At 37.4% G+C, this 18,717-nt stretch overlaps 1 protein-coding gene across 5 annotated transcripts in view; it reads left to right on the top strand.

The window, feature by feature from the left end:
* The window catches only part of PSIP1 (PC4 and SRSF1 interacting protein 1), a 40,345-nt gene that overhangs the window by 13,048 nt on the left and 8,580 nt on the right, over nt 1-18,717 (top strand). For all 5 annotated transcript variants that reach the window (XM_077765049.1, XM_077765050.1, XM_077765052.1 and 2 more), the window contains exons 3-8: nt 1,864-2,002; nt 4,698-4,802; nt 6,413-6,475; nt 11,986-12,082; nt 13,297-13,372; nt 18,488-18,716. In XM_077765049.1, the coding sequence (XP_077621175.1) occupies nt 1,864-2,002; nt 4,698-4,802; nt 6,413-6,475; nt 11,986-12,082; nt 13,297-13,372; nt 18,488-18,716 (709 nt within the window). The remainder of the gene's footprint in view (nt 1-1,863; nt 2,003-4,697; nt 4,803-6,412; nt 6,476-11,985; nt 12,083-13,296; nt 13,373-18,487; nt 18,717) is intronic.

Genomic DNA, 18,717 nt, shown 5'->3' with positions numbered 1-18,717 from the left:
TTACGGGTTGTTTTTGTAAGGTTTTAGGAGAGATAATTTGTGTTGAATTGCTTTGGTCTAACTAGAAGTATATTTGTGATGGAGATTTAATTCAAGTTATTTACTTGGAATTTGAAACACGTAGGAGGAATTGTTTTACTATTTTAACTAAATATGTTAGTTTTTCTAATTTGAGAGGATAGGTAGGAATGAATGATTCCTAGTAAAAGGCTGAATTTCTGGATCAAATGAGATAATGATGATTTCATTGTGCTTTAACCAGTGTGCAGCTAAAAATACATGTATTCAGTGAGTCTTCCTAAATTACAGAATTTAAATTATAAAGCTGACTTTTGTATGCACTAGTTTTATTTAAGTAGAGCTCGAAGTGTCTTTTTAATTAAAATTTATCCTAAAGCCTCTTAAAATACTCTAACTGGAGTGATAACTGTAGTCATTAGGTCCCTAATTCTAAAAAGAATTTCACCAGGTAAGTAATTTGTGACATATACTTAATAATTTATAATCTTAAGCTGTAGCACATTTTAGACAAAATGAATAGTAATCTGGTTCTCCTCTTCCTTTGGAGAATACATATACACACCAAACAGCATAACAAAAAAATTCCTACATACTGGTGGATCTTCCTTTATAGAAGTGACAGATTCTGGAAGACTGACTGAGGGAGATACAGGGGTTTGCTCTGGAGAACATCTCCAGTGCGTGTGCACGCAGTTAATTCTCATCTTTCACGGATTCCATGTTTGTGAGTTTGCCTGCTCACTGAAAACATAGTTGTAATCCCAGTACTCAGGGTGCCTTCATGTGCAAGCAAAATGGCCAAAAATTTGAGTAATTTAATGCGTACATTCCTAGCTGAGGCTGACCAAGGCAATACTTTGCCCTGTTTTCACTCTCCTACTGTAAACAAGTGTCCTTTTTGCAGTTTTGTGCTATAATTTTTGCATTATTGTGCTTTTTTGGGTTGGTCATTATGCAGCTTGCATTAGTCCCCAAGTACGGTGCTGAGGTGCTATTGAGCATTCTTAAGTGCAAGAAGACTTTCTGTGCCATGTAGAGCAAGTATGTGGTATAGAAGTTGAAGGCTGTGAGTTCATTGTTAATGAGTCACTAATACATATTAGCAGGTCTTTTAACAGAAACATGTGAAAAACAAGGTTATGTGTTGATTGGTTGGTGAAAATGTGACCAGAGGCTCACAGGAACCCTGCCCTGTATTTTCCCTTGGGCAGTGGTGCATTATTCACTAATTCAGTGTTTGTGGTGACTTTGTAGAACATAACTACCACAAATAAAAGAATGCCTTAAATGAATATATGAATGAACAAATGAACCAGTTATAACTTCTGATTCCTTCATTGAATAAAATTTTTAACATATTTTATTCCAAAAGCTTATGTACATGTGTGTGTATGTAATGTACCTCATTGATAGTATTTTGAGTTGTGTCTGTACTAGACTGTACTTTGAAATTAGTATTTGGAGTGCATTTTAAATGGATTGATTAATGCAGTTATATCACAGTTCTTTAAATTTTGGGGCTTTTTAAAATTATAAATTGTACATAAAATTTACCATTTTAACCATTTTTAAGTGTACACTTCAGTGGCATTAAGTACATTCACATTGTACAACTTGAATGTTTTTTTAATACAGGCCTGTGGGTCCTAGGAGCTTGTGATTGAATTTAATAAAAGTATTTGAACTTAAATCTAATGAATTATTTGTGTCTACCCTTTAAGTAAGATTTTTATTGCATTTTGGGTTAAGAATTGTCTAGAATTGCATCCTAGGGTAGCGCTATTTAATAACATATATTTGAAATTGCTTTGCACTCATATTTTTCTCCCTCTCCTTTTTTAGTGCTTTTTTAGGCCCAAAGGATATATTTCCTTACTCAGAAAATAAGGAAAAGTACGGCAAACCAAATAAACGAAAAGGCTTTAATGAAGGTTTATGGGAGATAGATAATAATCCGAAAGTGAAATTTTCAAGTCAACAGGTGCGTCATATTACATAAAATTTAGTTGAGTATCATTTATTCAGTCATGGGGGATAATCACTATTCTAGCTTTAGGAAAAATATTAAGAGCCTTGTAAATTTCAGGTTAAAGTATGCTTGTTTGTGCGATTGAACCTTGCTTGACCTTTAATGTCTAGCTGAACTGATGAAAATACTACCTTCATGGTTAAACAGAACACTGGGAAATAATTAAGTCCTTCTGCTTGATAGCTTATTTAATGTATCACTGAATTCAAAGCTATATGTACTATTCTCTTAAATTCAGGTAGTATAACTTGAAGAAGGTATGTTTTTTTTTCTTACTCATTTTTTAAAGTTTATTTTTATTTTGGGAGTGGGGGGAGAGAGGAAGAGACAGAATCCTAAGCAGGCTCTGTGCTGTCAGCAGGGTTCGATCTCATGAACCATGAGACCATGACCTGAGCCAAAATCAAGAGTTGGACACTTAACCAAATGAGCCCCCCAGACGCCCCTTTTCCTTACTCATTTTAATTCCTTAATCCATAAAATTGTATTAGACTACAAACCTCAAATGGGTTAAATTAAATATGTGATAAAAGCACTGATAGCACTGTGCAAATTATACTTAATGTTTTTGGAATCTAGAAGAGCAGCCTTAAACCTCCTTTTTATTCTGTTTTTCATGTGGCCAGAGGTTTTGTTCATTTAAATTAGACTGAGAAAGGGGCATCCGGCTGGTAGTAAACAGCATGTGACTTTTGATCTTGGGGTCATGAGTTCAAGCCCCACATTGGATGTAGCGCTTACTTTAAAAAAATACATAATAAGGGGCACCTGGGTGGCTTAGTCGGTTAAGCGTCCAACTTTCGCTTAGGTCATGATCTCGCGGTTCGTGGGTTCGAGCCCTGTGTTGGGCTCTGTGCTGACTGCCAGCTCAGAGCCTGGATCCTGGTTCTGATTCTGTATCTCCTCCTCTCTCTGATCCTCCCCTGCTCATGCTGTCTCTCTCTCTCTCTCTCCTAGAAATAAATAAAACACTAAAAAAAACCAAAAACATAATAAGACTGAGATAGTAAAATCTAAAGGATATAGTAGCAAAATTCTGTGACTTTCTACTTTTAAGTCTGTACTATTTTTAGTTCTTTGCATGTGCCATGCTTTTTTTTTTTTTTTTTTTGGAAGATTTAAATCTTACAGTGGTGCTCCAAGAGTGCAGTAGATGGTTGTGAGCAAATTCATTATCACCCAGAATTTGTTAATCTTCCTGCATCACATTTGCTTTTATATTTAACGGCCATGGATTATTAGCCCCATGAACAAAGAAATTGTCCTATGGCACCTGGCATTGTTACATGCATGTCAGGAATAGGTCTTCACTAAATACTGTTGCACAAGTGTAAGACGATGGTTTCCCATCGTTGTTGCCTCAGTTGTAGAACGGGAGTCCAAAGGCGTGAATTATTTCCTGAAACTTAACAGTTTGTAACTTCACTTGGATATGTCCTGAGATTGTCCTTTCAAGGACTTTTTCATCCTCCAGATAGCCCAGCATGGTCACTCTATCCTGTGTTCCTATGTACCGCCTTATCTCCACGTGGTTTTCACCATGTATGTTGGGGATTTGCCATCTCACAATGAAATTTTTGGTAGGTTGTGTGCATGAAACCTAGCAATGTTCTGTCCTTAACAGAAGTATGAATGATTGTACTGGTGTGATGTACTCTCTATTTCTGGCCCAAACGTGTCCCCAGTGGCACATCCCTAGGATATGGAGAAAGCAATAAACCCCAAGTATACGAAACAAAATAGAAAAGTTGGCCATCCTGATTTACAAGAATTTATAGTGCTAGAAGTAATTTGGGGATGCTTTTTTTGTTGTAACTATTATCATTTTGTGGGTTATTAGCATTGCCTTTTTTATTAAAGGCAAAAAAGTTTCGGCTTGAAAAGGAAACCATTAGAAAGGAGCACAGTTTAGACTGCAGTGCTGTCTTCCTGTAGACCAGTGCTTCCCTCACCTCCCTGTGTGTATTGTGTCATCTCTGTGGCTCATCTTTTTAGGCCCCTGGTAGATCATCTGTGTTAAGTATCTTGTCATCTGGGGGTACTTGTAAAATTTAATGGTAATTGGTTCTCACCCCTACCCTGAGCCCAGAGGAATCGCTGCCTGAATTGCGGTTCATGAATTTGAAGGGAAAAAGATGATTACTGGACTCCTATTCAGTACCTGCTGTTAAATCAGAATCACATCTCAAGTGTCTGCATTTTAAATAAACTTAATATGAGATCTAGATCAAAGTCTTTAAAGACAGCTATTGTATGTCCTTGCTAAGGTTCTAAGATAAGTTTTTCTTTAGAATATGTCAGTAGTTAAATATAGTCTGTGCTATTCTAAATCAAGTTATATTCTATCTTGTTGGATATTTATTGGTTAGAACAGTAGAATGGTATTCTTAGTAATTTTACTTCCATTTCTGCCTCACCGTTTTATCCTTTACACTCGATTATAGGAATACAGCCCCTTATAAGACTTTCCTAAAGGAATAATAGAATTTAAAGCTTTTTGAAAAGTTGTATGTGTTAAAAGCATTTTGTGGAACAGAAATGAGGATACTTTTATAACTTGTAAATAGGCTTTTGAGTTTTTTCATGGGTAGAATAATTTGAAATGGGGTAAAATCTTTGTGAAGTTAATAGAGCTGGTTGTTTATAGGCATCAGCTAAACAATCGAATGCGTCATCTGATGTTGAAGTTGAAGAAAAAGAAACAAGTGTTTCAAAGGAAGATACTGACCATGAAGAAAAAGCCAGCAATGAGGTGTGTTTAATTTCTCTTACATTCTAAACCCATATTGTTGCAAGGAAGAAATTGTAAAATGGGTTGATCATTTCATCTCATAATAGAAAGTAATTGTTAAAGTATTGAGTAATGAGTGAGAAAGTATTTAAAACTTATTTCCTTGTGTGAGTATTAAGTACTGTATTATAAACTAATTTTTCATCTTTATGATGCATGGATGTTGGGGCTCCTGGCTCGCTCAGTCAGTAGAGCATGCAACTCTTGATCTTGATGTCATGAGTTTGGGAGCAGAGCTTATCTACCAAAAAAAAGTGGGGGAAAAAGATACACAGATTTATTGATTTCATGTAGTTTTGCTGTGCAAAATATGAGGTCTGCCTAAAGGAGAGTGGGTTACTGATTATTAGTATTCTTTTCAAGAAAGCTATTGTGCGATAGAGGTATTGAAAAGGGCACTGATTTGTTAAATAATAAATCTAAACAAATAATTTGTTAACTCTAGGTTTACTTTCATCTCTGTATATCATTGTATTTGAGGGGAGATACTCATTGAGCCTTTTCAAATCTCATGGGTTGTTAGATGATCTCCAAAGTCTCAGCCATTTAAAACTTACAACCCTAAAATACAAATCAAAACCACACTGAGATACCACCTCATGCTGGTCAGAGTGGCTAAAATGAACAAATCAGGAGACTATAGATGCTGGTGAGGATGTGGAGAAACGGGAACCTCACTGTTAGTGGGAATGTAAACTGGTGCAGCGCCTCTGGAAAACAGTGTGGAGTTTCCTCAAAATATTAAAAATAGTACTCCTCTATGACCCAGTAATAGCACTGCTAGGAATTTACCCAAGGGATACAGGGGTGCTGATGCATAGGAGCACATGTACCCCAATGTTCATAGCAACACTCAACAATAGTCAAAACATGGAAAGAGCCTAAGTGTTCATCAACTGATGAGTGGATCAAGAAGATGTGATTTATCCATACAATGGAATAGTACATGGCAATGAGAAAGAATGAAATCTGGCCATTTGCAGCAACATGGATGGAATGGAAGTGTATTATGCTAAGTGAAATAAGTCAGAGAAAGACAGATACCATATGTTTTCACTCATATGTGGGTGTTGAGAAACTTAATAGAAGACCATGGAGTAGGGGAAGGGGGGAAAAGTTACAGAGAGGGAGGGAGGCAAACCATAAGAGACTCTCAAATACAGAGAACAAACTGAGGGTTGATGGGGGTTGGGAAAGTGGGTGATGGGCATTGAGGAGGGCACTTGTTGGGATGAGCACTGGGTGTTGTATGGAAACCATTTGATAATTATACTAAAAAATAAAATTTACAACCCTAAAATGTAGACAAAAGTGGTTTTACAAATTTAAAAAGGCAAACTTCCTTGTGTACTAGCAAGCATGACTTACATTTCATCTGGCAGAGGAAAGTTTGTTGTTGTTGTTGTTGTTGTTTTTAAGACACTGCCTATTTCACTTTATAATGATGATAATTCTAAATTTCAGAGAAGGAAAACAGGTTCCCTAGCTCCTTTAGTGAAATATGCTGTTAGTTTAAGAAGTCTTGACATAATTTGTTTAGTTTCATCTGTATGTATTTTTTTCAATTTTAGGATGTGACTAAAGCAATTGACATAACCACTCCAAAAGCTGCCAGAAGAGGGAGAAAGAGAAAGGTACTGTTACTGCTTAACCCCAGGAATCATTTTTACCTCCCAAGTTTGTTTATTTTGAGACAACGCAAGTGAGGGAAGTGCAGAGGCAAAGAGAAAGAATCCCAAGCTGGCTCCACAACGCCAGCACAGAGCCCGATGTAGGGCTCAAACTCTCAGACCACAAGACCCTGACCTGAGCTAAAGTTGGATGTGTAACCTACTGAGCTGCCCTTAACTACAGGGATCTTAAAATGATTTTTATTTTAGTTGAATTGAGGAAGGTGGTAGAGGTAATGAGACCTTACTTTTTTTCTTAAGTTTAGAGTTGGCCCTTTACTCCATATCCTTCATTTTTTAAAACGGTAGGTTATGCTGTTCAGTTAGAGAACTGTTTCTTTTTTGGCACCCTTAAGATAAGTTGAATGGTAAAGGAAATAAAACGCATCAGTTTTCATTCCTTTTAGTGGCACTTCAAGTTTTCTTTATAAAATAGGTACTGTATACTCAAGGTTTTTGAGAGGATCATGTGAATTAACACGTGAAATAACCATAATAAATCCTGGTATACAGTGATTTCTGTGTAAGTATTGTTCATTCCAATATTAGCAACATTGTTGCATAAAATGAGACTGTGTGACACTTGAGTAGGAGGTACAGGCTGTGCTCTTAATTAATGTAATAAGTTTCTTCTTCACTATATGAAGTTTTGTTTTTCACCTTTTTCTGACCTTTTGTCTCAGACTATCGTATGCTAAAGATTCAGGGAAAACTTAAGGGTTCTGTACCTCATGATCAAGTAAAATATGAAGAGTAATTGTGGCTTTTTATTCCTGTGGAAGGGGCTGTGAGAACTTTAACAAAATTTTAACATAGGCTGAGTCTTGCCAGGCAGATGGAGGTGGGAGGAGGGGAACAAAGTTTCACATGCATCCTGTTTTAAAGCAGTGTGAACGATGGAGACTGAACTGCGATAGTGAAACAAGTTCACAAATTCACAATGTTAGTACTGACCTCAGGTATAGGCAGTGAATGAAGTAGTATAGTAAAGGAGGTAAGGTCTCTGTTTTTGTTGAGATGCAATAAATACATAAAGTGAGAGTTAAAATGGGCAGTTCCGATAGTGACTTGGTAACGTAAGTCATGAAAGGCTTTCTTAGGAGTTAGCATGAGATTGGAAGGAAGAGGGACTTTGTAGCAGGTTGCTTAGTATAGAATGAGAAACGGGCTTTAAGAGCGCTTCAGACGGTAAAGTTGATGGTTGATTGGAAGTGGGTGGGAAGGAGGAGGGAGTTATTTAGGATGACTCCGAGGTTGGCTTGGTCTGAGAGCAGAGGCACGGGGAGGAGGAAGTGAAAGATCTAGGGGAATTACACTGAAGATGAATTGTTTTGATATCAAAAGGGGAAAAGGTAAAAGTAAAAGATGTCATTGATAGACAGGAAATAGATGAGGTAGTCAAGAGAGAAAGTTTACTAGGAAGAATGCAGAAACCAGAATCCTGAGGGAGCATAATGGAGATGAGAGGTTGCTTTGTAAAGTTAAGGCTGAGGGGGGCCACCTGGGTGGCTCAGTTGGTTAAGTGTCTGACGTCAGCTCAGGTCATGATCTCAAGGCTTGTGGGCTTGACCCCCTCATCAGGCTCTGTGCTGAGAGCTCAGAACCTGGAGCCTGCTTTGGATTCCGTGTGGCCCTCTCTTTTCTCTGCTGCTCCCTTGCTTGTACTCTAGCTCTCTCAAAAAATAAACAAAAAAAATTGAATAAAATTAAGGCAAGAATGAACTATCAGAAAAAAGAGGATGTCAAGCTAAACAAGAATTTGTTTTTTTTAACATTTATATTTGAGAGAGAGAAAAAAACATTGTGTGAATGGGGCAGGAGCAGAGAAAGATGAAGACCGAATCTGAAGCAAGCTCCAGGCTCTGAGCTTTCAGCACAGATCCCGATGTGGGGTTTGAACTCACAAGCCAAGCCTTGAGATCATGACCTGAGCCAAAGTCAGGCTTAAAGTCAGGCTTAACAGACTACGCTACCCAGGTGTCCAGGGAAGAGAGAATTTTTTTAAATGGGGGAGTGGGTCAGCTGTGTCCTGATAATGAGGATACTGGGAGATGTTTGACAGTTGGGCTCCCCAGGATTTTTTTTTTTGTTTTTGACTGTACCTGCGAAAGCGAGCACAAGTAGGGGAGGGGTAGAGAGAGAGGGAGACGCAGAAACTAAAGGCTCCAGGCTTTGAGCTGTCAGCACAGAGCCTTACTCAGGGCTCAAACTCACTAATGGTGAGGTCATGACATGAGCCGAAGTCATAAGCTTAACCCAGTTAGTCACCCAGGTACCCCTACCCCAGGATACTTCAAAGTCCAGTGGTAAGGGCAGATGAAGGAAGTTGGAGAATAAAATATTTAATGGTAGAGTTACACTGTTTTTGAAATTTTTGAAGGAAATAGAATGCAGTAACAGGGATTTGCATGGTTAAAGTGAGAAGATACAGTGAAAGATTTAACACTTTCTTTGCAAAGCTAGGAAAGATTTGAAGATGTAGAACAAGTATAAATTGTTGTAGTAAAGAGATCTGATGAGAGAAAGGAGGGGCACATTTGAAGGAAGAACCATAACGGAGAAGCAGATGGACATTGCATCCTTTTTAACATTAAAGGGATGTGTGGAAGAGGTTATTTAAAAACTCTAGGCAGGGGTGCCTGGGTGGCCAGGGCAGTTAAGCATCTGACTGTTGATTTCGTCTCAGGTCATGATCTCTTGGTTTATGAGTTTGAGCCCCAAGTTGGGATATGTGCTGTGACAGCGTGGAGCATTCTTGGAATTCTCTCTCCCTCTGTCTCTGTTTCTCTGTGCCTCCCCTACTCACTCTCTCAAAAATAAGGAAACTTAAAAATTCTTGGGAGATGGGGAATTAAGGAAGTTTCTTCCTGCTGGCCACGATCTCTTTTCTACACTACCCAGTTCAAAGGAGGACTTCACGAGTGGTGTAAGGCAGGAAGAAAAGATTGAAAGTTGATGCTGGTGAGAGGAGAAGAGGGGGACACAACAGGGTAAAGGTGTTAATGGATGGTTTTGAGATTTCCAACAGAGATTGCAATAAGTGCGTGTTTGTATAGGTTTTTTTTTTGTTCTGTTTTTTTCCAGCAGATCTCAGCAGCAGGGAATAACAGAGCAGAAAAAGTAGAGTTTTATAGTAATTCTCTGCTGGAGATTTGTGGGACAGGTGTAGTAAAACAAGAATACAGAAGGCTTGAGGATGCCTCTGAATAGTATAACCCCATGAGGTTTTTTGTGGGAAGGGGTGCTTTAGGTACGATGATGAAGGAAGTAGCTAGAAAGTGGGGTGATAAATGGGGAAAGTGGGTGTCAAAGGGTTAGAGGTCTCAGTGAATCAAGTAAAATATAGAAGAAATTAATTTGTAGTGTATTTACATTTAAGATTTAGATCTATGTGTATTTGAAATAACTTAAAAACACTTGATTTTATATTCATGAGGAAAGCTTTTGACTTGCCTGACTTTTCTAACAGTCTCCAATGTAGGGCTGGTTTTTAAATTCAGTATTAGTGTTAATATCTTTTTATTTATGATATTAATTATTGATGAATTGTTCCTTTTTATTGGGTCTTCTCCAAAAGATCCATTCTACCTTTAATTCTTATGTGATATCCTGATTTATTTTCAAAAATAGTGTAAATGAAGAGAGGTGTGGGCTTTTGGGGTTGTTTTTTTTTTTTTTTTACAATGGAAAGGTCATCTATTTGAACTGAATTTTAGAAGATTGTACCCTCTTAACACCTCACTAGGAAAAGTTGGCATACAGTCTTGGGTTCTCAACAGTAGGTACCTAGGGAGCTTGGTATTGGTAAGAAAGGGGGGAAAAAACCCAAAACAAAGAAATCAGGGTCCTGGCTCCCCACTAGGGGAGCTATTGAATCAAGATTGGGGCAGGGTATGGTATGTAAGTTCTTAAAATTCTAGAACTACAATCTTAGCTAATGTTTAAATGGGAGCAATTTTTGTGATGTTCCTTGAGAACAGTTCAGGGGTGAACTTAAATGAGTTTATTGACTTTTAATAATGCTTTGAATATGCATTATTATATTCTGAGTATAAAAGCAAAAATAATGTTTAAAATAAATAAAGATTCTTAGAAGTGGGATTACTGGGCCGCCTGGCTGGCTCAGTCAGAAGAGCCTGCCTCTTCATATCTTGGGGTTGTACATTTAAGCCCCCACATGGGATATAGAGGTTAGTTAGATAATTAAAACTTTTTTAAAAAAAATGGCCTTGCTAAATCAGAAATTTGCCTAGTTTTTATTGCTGATATAAAGATATTCTCTCAGAAGGGTGTTGCCAGTTTATTGATCATTAGTAATCAGTATATGACTCTTCATTTCTTTACCAATACTGGGCATTATCTCTTAAATGCTTGTAAATCAGATTGTTGATTAAAGGATTTTTAAGGTTTTTTTATCAGTAAGATTGGGTTGTGCGTGTCTTTGCATGCTTTATTACCTTTATTTTTGTTAATGTAGTTAATGCTGAATTAAAAAAAAATTTTTTTTAATGTTTTTTTTATTTATTTCTGAGAGAGAGAGAAAGAGAGACCGCATGAGCATGAGAGGGTAAGAGAGGGAAACACAGAATCTGAAACGGGCTCCAGGCCCTGAGCTGTCAGCACAGAGCCCAACGCAGGGCTCGAACCCAGAAACCGTGAGAGCATGACCTGAGCCGAAGTCGGGCGCTTAACCGACTAAGCCACCCAGGCGCCCCTTGATGCTGAATTTTAAATAATGGCATCTCCCAGTGCCCCTCCCCTCCTTTTCTTTGTTTTCTTCACTGCCTCTGTCCTCCCTTATCTGTCTTGATCAGTTGTTTGCATTTTCTTTCTAATTGGTGGTTTTAATCTTTGGTCTACTCTACTGCTTGAATCCATTAAACTGACTCATTTTGGGCTCTTGTCTCCTCAAGTGTCATAGTTTGCATAAGGGTCACTTTATATACCGTACTGTAGTAAGTCACTCTTTACAGAAAATAGTAACTCCTAGAGAAACAGGAGATCTCAGTCTTAATTCAAAAGTAAAACCTGTATCCGCAACTTAATTTCTTGCCCTTAGAAATATTAGAATATTAACTTCGGTTGTCTCCTGAGTACACAGTGTGTACATAATGTAAAGTGTTAGGATTTTGAGATACTTGGTGAAAGTACACGTATAAGCAGTGTGTGGGTTAAGTGTATTCTACTTGGGTCATCATTTTGCATCAGGAGTGTTAGCTGTATTTTTACAAATTTTTTTTAGGCTGAGAAAATGTGTAAAAAGTGATGTTTTTTGTTTCTTAGAATTGTTCACTAGAGTTATAAGCTGTGTTTGGAGATGTCACTCTGATGAGTTCACTATTGAAAAATAACAGTCATGTACAAGTTATGCTTCTATGTAAACTTTGATCTTAAAGTGGCATATCTTTGCTGTTGAATTAAATTTGGAATGCCTCCTGTTTGCTAAATAAGTTAATTAAATCTTTGTGATTCAGGCAGAAAAACAAGTAGAAGCTGAGGAGGCAGGAGTAGTGACAACAGCAGCAGCATCTGTTAATCTGAAAGTGAGTCCTAAAAGGGGACGGCCTGCAGGTAGGATTATTAACACTTAAATCTCTGGCTTGTGGTTAATACTCCAAACCATAATGACAGCCTTGTACCTCGCATACCTTTGATAGGTGGGTAGGCAGTTGGTTATGGATAATATACAAGGATAAAATGGAGATAAACGTGGTTTCTGCTGTGTGATAAAGTGTTTAGATTTAAAATAATTGTAGGACTTTTTTTCATTTCCTGTTTACCTCTCTAATTAATTTTCTCTTAATAGTCACAAATGAGGCTATGGTGAGGTGAAATTCCATGAATGATGAATTTATTTTACCTCTCACTGTAGAAAACATAAGTTCTCCAAATGGAAATGATTGCATTCTTTGTTTTAGGAGCAAGTTTGGCAACTTGGAAATACCGTAGCTTGGAAGGATATGCCTCTAATATAGAGGCAAAGTAAAACAAAAAAAATTAACCAAAATATAGCCAATCTTTTTCCTTTTTTCTTAAATTTTTATTGTAAGACGGCGTGAGTGGGGGAAGGGCAGAGAGAGAGGAAGACAGAAAATTGGAAGTAGGCTCTAGGCTCTGAGCTGTCCGCACAGAGCCCAATGCAGGGCTCAAACTCACCAACTATGAGATCATGACCTGAGCCAAAGTCTGACCTGAGCCAAAGTCTGACACTTGAGCAAGTGGGCCACCCTGGCACCCTAGAGCTAGTTTTTTTCCTACTCCATAATAGGATTCTTTGAAAAGGGAAAATCCATAATGCCCAGAAAAGAATCCTGAGATTTGTTTCCATAATTTTTTACTTTGAATTTAATATTTTAATAGATCAAATTAATGGTGTTAGAAAATTCAGTGAATTCTGATATAAATTTTTAAAGATGTAAACGTACCATATATACATAATACTATAATATGTATATGGATATTGAATGTAAGTGGCATTGTTATAGAGTTGAATTTTGTGATATTCCTGTTAAAATAAATGAGGGATGTTCTTTGCAGCCTTCTTAGACATAGTAATGACAGATTGAAAATTACTCTGTTGATTGACCCCTTTTAAATATTCTGTTGTTGCTCACATGAATCATTGGGGGAAATTGTCTTTAAAACAATAAATTAGATAGTATCGATAATAAATCACTAACCAGTATTCTTATGGTATATATCATTTGTAATCTCTATATGTGAGAATTGCATTTTAAAAGGAAAGGTGAGTAGTTACTGACTTCGTTTTTCCCTGTGAATGATAGCTACAGAAGTCAAGATTCCAAAACCAAGAGGCAGACCCAAAATGGTAAAACAGCCCTGCCCTTCAGAGAGTGACATGTGAGTTAATTTTTTAATGTAAGATATTAGCTGTTAACTATTTACTAAGTCCAAAAACTATGGGAAAATCTATTGAAAAGTTTTTCATTGTGTAAAAAGTAAAAATTGATGGGGAATCCAGAAAAATCTGATATGATTATCATTTCATTAATCAAAGACATTTTCTTGGTATACCAAGGTTATAAAGATATTTGGATAATAATGGGTAAAATCTATAAAAGGGAAATTGGGCAAGATGGTCTTTTTAAGGAAACTAAAAAAAAATTTTTTTTTTTATTTATTTTTGAGAAAGACAGAGTATCATTGGGGGAGGGGCAGAGAGAGAGAGAGACACAGAATCTGAAACATGCTCCAGGCTTTGAGCTGTCAGCGCAGAACCCGATGCAGGGCTCAAACCCACAAACCGTGAGATCATGACCTGAGCCGAAGTCAGAAGCTTAACTGTCTGAGCCACCCACGCACCCCAAGGAAACTTTAGTTTTTAAAGTTTATTTATTTTGAGAGAGAAAGAGTCGGGGGAGGAGAACAGAGGGAGGGAGAGAGAATTCCAAGCAGGCTGTGCACTGTCAGCATAGAGCCCAATGTAGGGCTTGAACTCATGAACTGAGATCATGACCTGAGCTGAGCCCAAGAGCTGGATGCTTAACCAGCTGAGCCACCCCGGATGTTCCAAGGAAACTTTAGACCAAGTATTTCTGAAGTTCCTTTAGAATGACGTTTGAAAATATTACTATGGGACTGGCTCAGTCAGAGCATGTGACCCTTGATCTTTGGGTCATGAGTTTGAGCTCCATGTTGCGTATAGAGATTACTTAAAAAAACAAAAACCCTACTAAAATAATTAAGGGGCGCCTGGGTGGCTCAGTTGGTTAAGCACCTGACTTCGTCTCAGGTCATGATCTCATGGTTTGTGGGTTCGAGCCCCACATCGGGCTCTATGCGGACAGCTAGCTCAGAGCTCAAGTTCTGTGTCTCCCTCTCTCTCTGACTCTCCCCTGCTCATAAAGTCTCTTTCTCTGTCTCAGAAATAAATAAAACACTTTTAAAAAAATTTAAATTCACATTAAAAAAATTTTTTTAAAGTATTTTGATATGCTAACTGCTTTTGAACAAAACAGTGTTTTTTTTTTTGCCACCTTTTCTGCATATAGATCTTATGTGGCTTTCCTGGGTAAAAAGTTTACTGGAGAGAAAGTGTATTTAGACAAAAGGCAAAACTCTTTTTTAGCTATTAGGTTTTAAGATTTTGTAGAGAAGGCTCAAATGAGTAGGTCATTTAAGAGGGGCTTTTACAGTGTCTTAAATGAAACATTTTTATAGGAAATTTTAGGTACATAATACGCAGGGTTGGTACTTTTTGACTAAAATGTGTTTAAAGAGTTTTGCTGCCAAGCTAGCTATTAAAGTATTCTCAAAAATACTGGTACAATATTACAGTGTCGTTTTAGCTACTGTAGTGAAGAAATAAGGTACATGCAGGTGAGTTTTTCTTTTTAAACATGCCAAATAAATCTCCTTCGTTCCCTGCCCTAGTCCAATCGTGGCATCAGGTATAAAGTCTAGGATTTCATAACTGATATAAGGCCTTGATCTGGAGACTTAGGAACTGAAAACACAAGGTGTCTGCTCCCCTCTCTTCCTTTATCACACACCTAGATCGGGATAAGGAACCACAGTAAAGAAATGCTCCTGTTTGGAAAGGAGAAGATTAAGAGGCATACAGCAGTCATTGTTCCCCAGGAAATCTAGAATTCTGGGAAAATAGTGTGAGATCTCCCAATTTTAGGTATAAGAAAGGTTTCCTTGATGAGGCCCCAGTTTTCCCTGAGAGTCTCTTGCTAGACCATTTCTCTCCATGGCTTGTTTTTAAGCTGATTTATTTATTTTAGGGAGGACAGAGAGGACAGAGGACCTGAAGTGGGCTTTGCTGATATCATAGAGCCCAGTGCGAGGCTTGAACTCACCAACTGTGAGATCACATGACCTGAGCTGAAGTTGGCCACTTAACCAACTGAGCCACGTAGTTCCCCTGCCCAGTCATCTTTCTATAGGATTTTCTCAGACTTGATTTGATTTAAAAAAATGTTTTCCCACCACCTTCCCCCAACATGCTTATCTTATTATACTTAATTTACACTCACTTTGAGTTTACAGATTTTCCTGAGAACGCTTTAGTCTCTTTCCTAGAAACTATGTTCATTTGAAGGACCATGGTAGTCCAATTTGAATTCTTAAGGAAAGGCTGATTGGATCTTTGACCCCAATCTTTTTCTGAATTTGAAATTTTTTTTACAAGATGGAGGTGACTCTCAGTACAGAAATGCATGGAATTTTTAGGTTTTCTTTTTGTCATTTTTTTAAAACTCCTTTGTGTCTTGAAGTACCCTATCAGATCTGTCCTGATAACAACCAACTCAGGATGCTAGCATTCTGTCTTCAAACTTCTTCACTCAAAGCCACACATTCACTGAATTTTCTTTCACATTATCAAAGATGACAGTTTTACCCATTGTATAATATATTAGGATTTTTGATTTCTCAGCCCCAGAGTCAGTGTCACATTGTTACATAAATTACATAACTTTCTGTATCCATGAGCTTTTTGCAAAGGCAATGTATGGACAGCCTCAAGTAGCGGTAACTTAAAATATTTCTCATTCACATTATATGTAGATTGAGTATTGGTTATAACTAGTCTCAGCTGTGTATCTGAGCACAAACTCAGTGTGGAGTGCAGAGCTAAACTATATAAGCTTTTCTTAAACTTTTGCTCTCCATCACGAGAACAGAATGTATGTGTTAGTGGTAGCTTTTTTGCAGTGAGTCGACAAGAGTGGAATAGAACCCAGAAGAGCTGAAACCATCTTATAATTCTCATGTAAAGGAAGAAATATTTGTTATAAGCCACTAAGATATTTGGGGTTGTATTTGCATTAATTTTTGCTTATGTTAACATATTTTTTAAATTATTGACAAATAGTTTCCTCCTGTGACTTGACCTGGTAAAAAGGGAAATTGTCACTATGGAGAAGTGTTTTTCATGAAAGGTATGGAGGACCCTTTGGAAAATAACTTGTTTGTAGCAAGCTGTGATGGTTTAGTTTGTGGCAATCTGCTTTGATACTGTTCAGGAACCCTTGAGATGATAATCCCATCTCTTATGACTTTATTGTACACTTCTTAATCTGTTTAAAAAAGAAAAAAGCTGAATGCTATTCCACTGTGTGTGTATCACTCTTAAGATGTAAAGTATATATAAAACTTAACAAGTTTAAATGATTTTACTTGCATGCCTTTTCTTATGTGGATTAGAAATTAACAAAGAAACCCATATGACATTTGAAAATAAGCATAGCCAGTAATGGTTGTTAGGACAAATTTTTAAAGAGGTTATAAAAAGTGAGTTTTCTCTTCCAATTTAATAACCTCTTAAGGGTTCAAGGAAGCAGTGTCTGGTAGGTGGTCCGTGGATATGGAACTGAGATAGGCCAGTTATTTGACCTTTCACACTATCATTTGCTCATTTGTCAAATGAAATGGGCTGGATTATATGATCTGAAGTCTCTTCCACCTCTCAGATCCATTGAGAAAATTGTGATTTTTGAAGATCTCATTAAAATTCCTAGAACAGTAAAAAGATTAATTTAAAAAAACTTTTTTTAAAAATGTTTAAATGTTTTTTATTTCTGAGAGAGAGAGAGAGACACAGAATCTGAAACAGGCTCCAGGCTCTGAGCTAGCTATTAGCACAGAGCCTGATGTGGGGCTCGAACCCACGAACTGTGAGATCATGACCTGAGCCGAAGTTGGACACTTTAACCGACGGAGCCACCCAGGCACCCCAAGATTAATTTTTTTTAAAAGATTTTTTATTATGAGAGGGTGAGCGAGCATGGGTGGAGAAAGGGCAGAGAGAAGGGAAGGGAGAGAATCCCTAGCAGGTTCTGTGCTGATCGCGCAGAGCCTGACATGGAGCTTGATCTCATGAACTGTGAGATCATGACCTGAGCCAAAATCAAGAGTCAGACACTTAATCAACTGAGCCACCCAGGTGCCTCCAAAGGAGATTTTTAAACAGCTGTGCAAGCTTCAAGTTGTATAGTTGAACACATATCCCATAAAAGTAATTATGTGGTTAGTGCTGGTATCATTTTTTAAATGTTTATTTTTGAGAGAGAGCATGAATAGGGGAGGAGCAGAGAGAGAGGGAGACACAGAACTCGAAGCAAGCTCTGGGCTCCACGCTGTCAGCACAGAGCCCAATGTAGGGCTCAAACTCAAACCGTGAGATCATGACCTGAGCCAAAGTCAGATGCTTAACCAACTGAGCCACCCAGGCACCCCTGCACTGGATCACTTGATTGTGCTAGAGCCTAACATTGTATCATAAATACTCATATTTATTTCTGCTCTATTAATTAGCGTAAATATCATCCAGTAATAATGTTAGGCTTACTGAGCAGTTTTGGTAGTTTTGACTTTGGTGATGTCTGTAAATCCACTGGTGATGGGAATGCTTTCATGCTAGTGAATTTAGCAATGTTAGACATTATGCTTAATTCCCATATATTTTACCAGTATGTGCACAAGTTAGGAGCTTTTCACCTTGCAGAGTATTTTCTTTGAATTCTAAAATGACCATATTTGATCATAAGCAGTTCACTTCTGCAATTGTATTTTTCTTAGTCTACTCTTTTTAAAACATGTTATGCTTAGAATGATTTAGAATGTTAAGACCCAGCTATCTCACCCGTCTCATATAGTGCTGTAGCTCCACAGTGAAGAATTGTATCTTTGCACAAAAGATCATACTCAGTATTATTTTTTTCAGTGAACTTGGAAAACAAAGGGAAAATCACTTTTTTATTACCCTAAAGCCACTATAATTTTTGTGTCTTCTAATTTATATGAAAAGAATGTTCTTTTCCTTCTATGATTGGATGGTAAAGACACTCTTATATTTTACTAGGAGATATGTTAAATTTGTCTGAGTAAAAAAATATTGCTTATTGTTAGCCAAAATATTTCTTTGATTTGGGAGAGTATGGTTAAAAGACAATGACTAATGATACGTAAAAACTCGTTTTCCATTGATTGCTGTATTCTCGAAAATAGGGTAACTGAGGAAGACAAAAGTAAGAAAAAGGGACAAGAAGAAAAACAACCTAAAAAGCAGCTTAAAAAGGATGAAGAGGGCCAAAAAGAAGAAGATAAGCCAAGAAAAGAGCCAGACAAAAAAGAAGGGAAGAAAGAAGTTGAATCCAAAAGAAAAAATTTAGCTAAAACAGGGGTTACATCAACCTCTGATTCTGAAGAGGAAGGGGATGATCAAGAAAGTGAAAAGG

Source organism: Crocuta crocuta, unplaced genomic scaffold (genome assembly GCF_008692635.1).
Source record: "Crocuta crocuta isolate KB4526 unplaced genomic scaffold, BGI_CrCroc_1.0 scaffold687, whole genome shotgun sequence".
Taxonomy (NCBI): Eukaryota; Metazoa; Chordata; class Mammalia; order Carnivora; family Hyaenidae; genus Crocuta; species Crocuta crocuta.
Note: the sequence above shows the minus strand (reverse complement) of the source record. Positions and strands in the feature narration are given on the sequence as shown.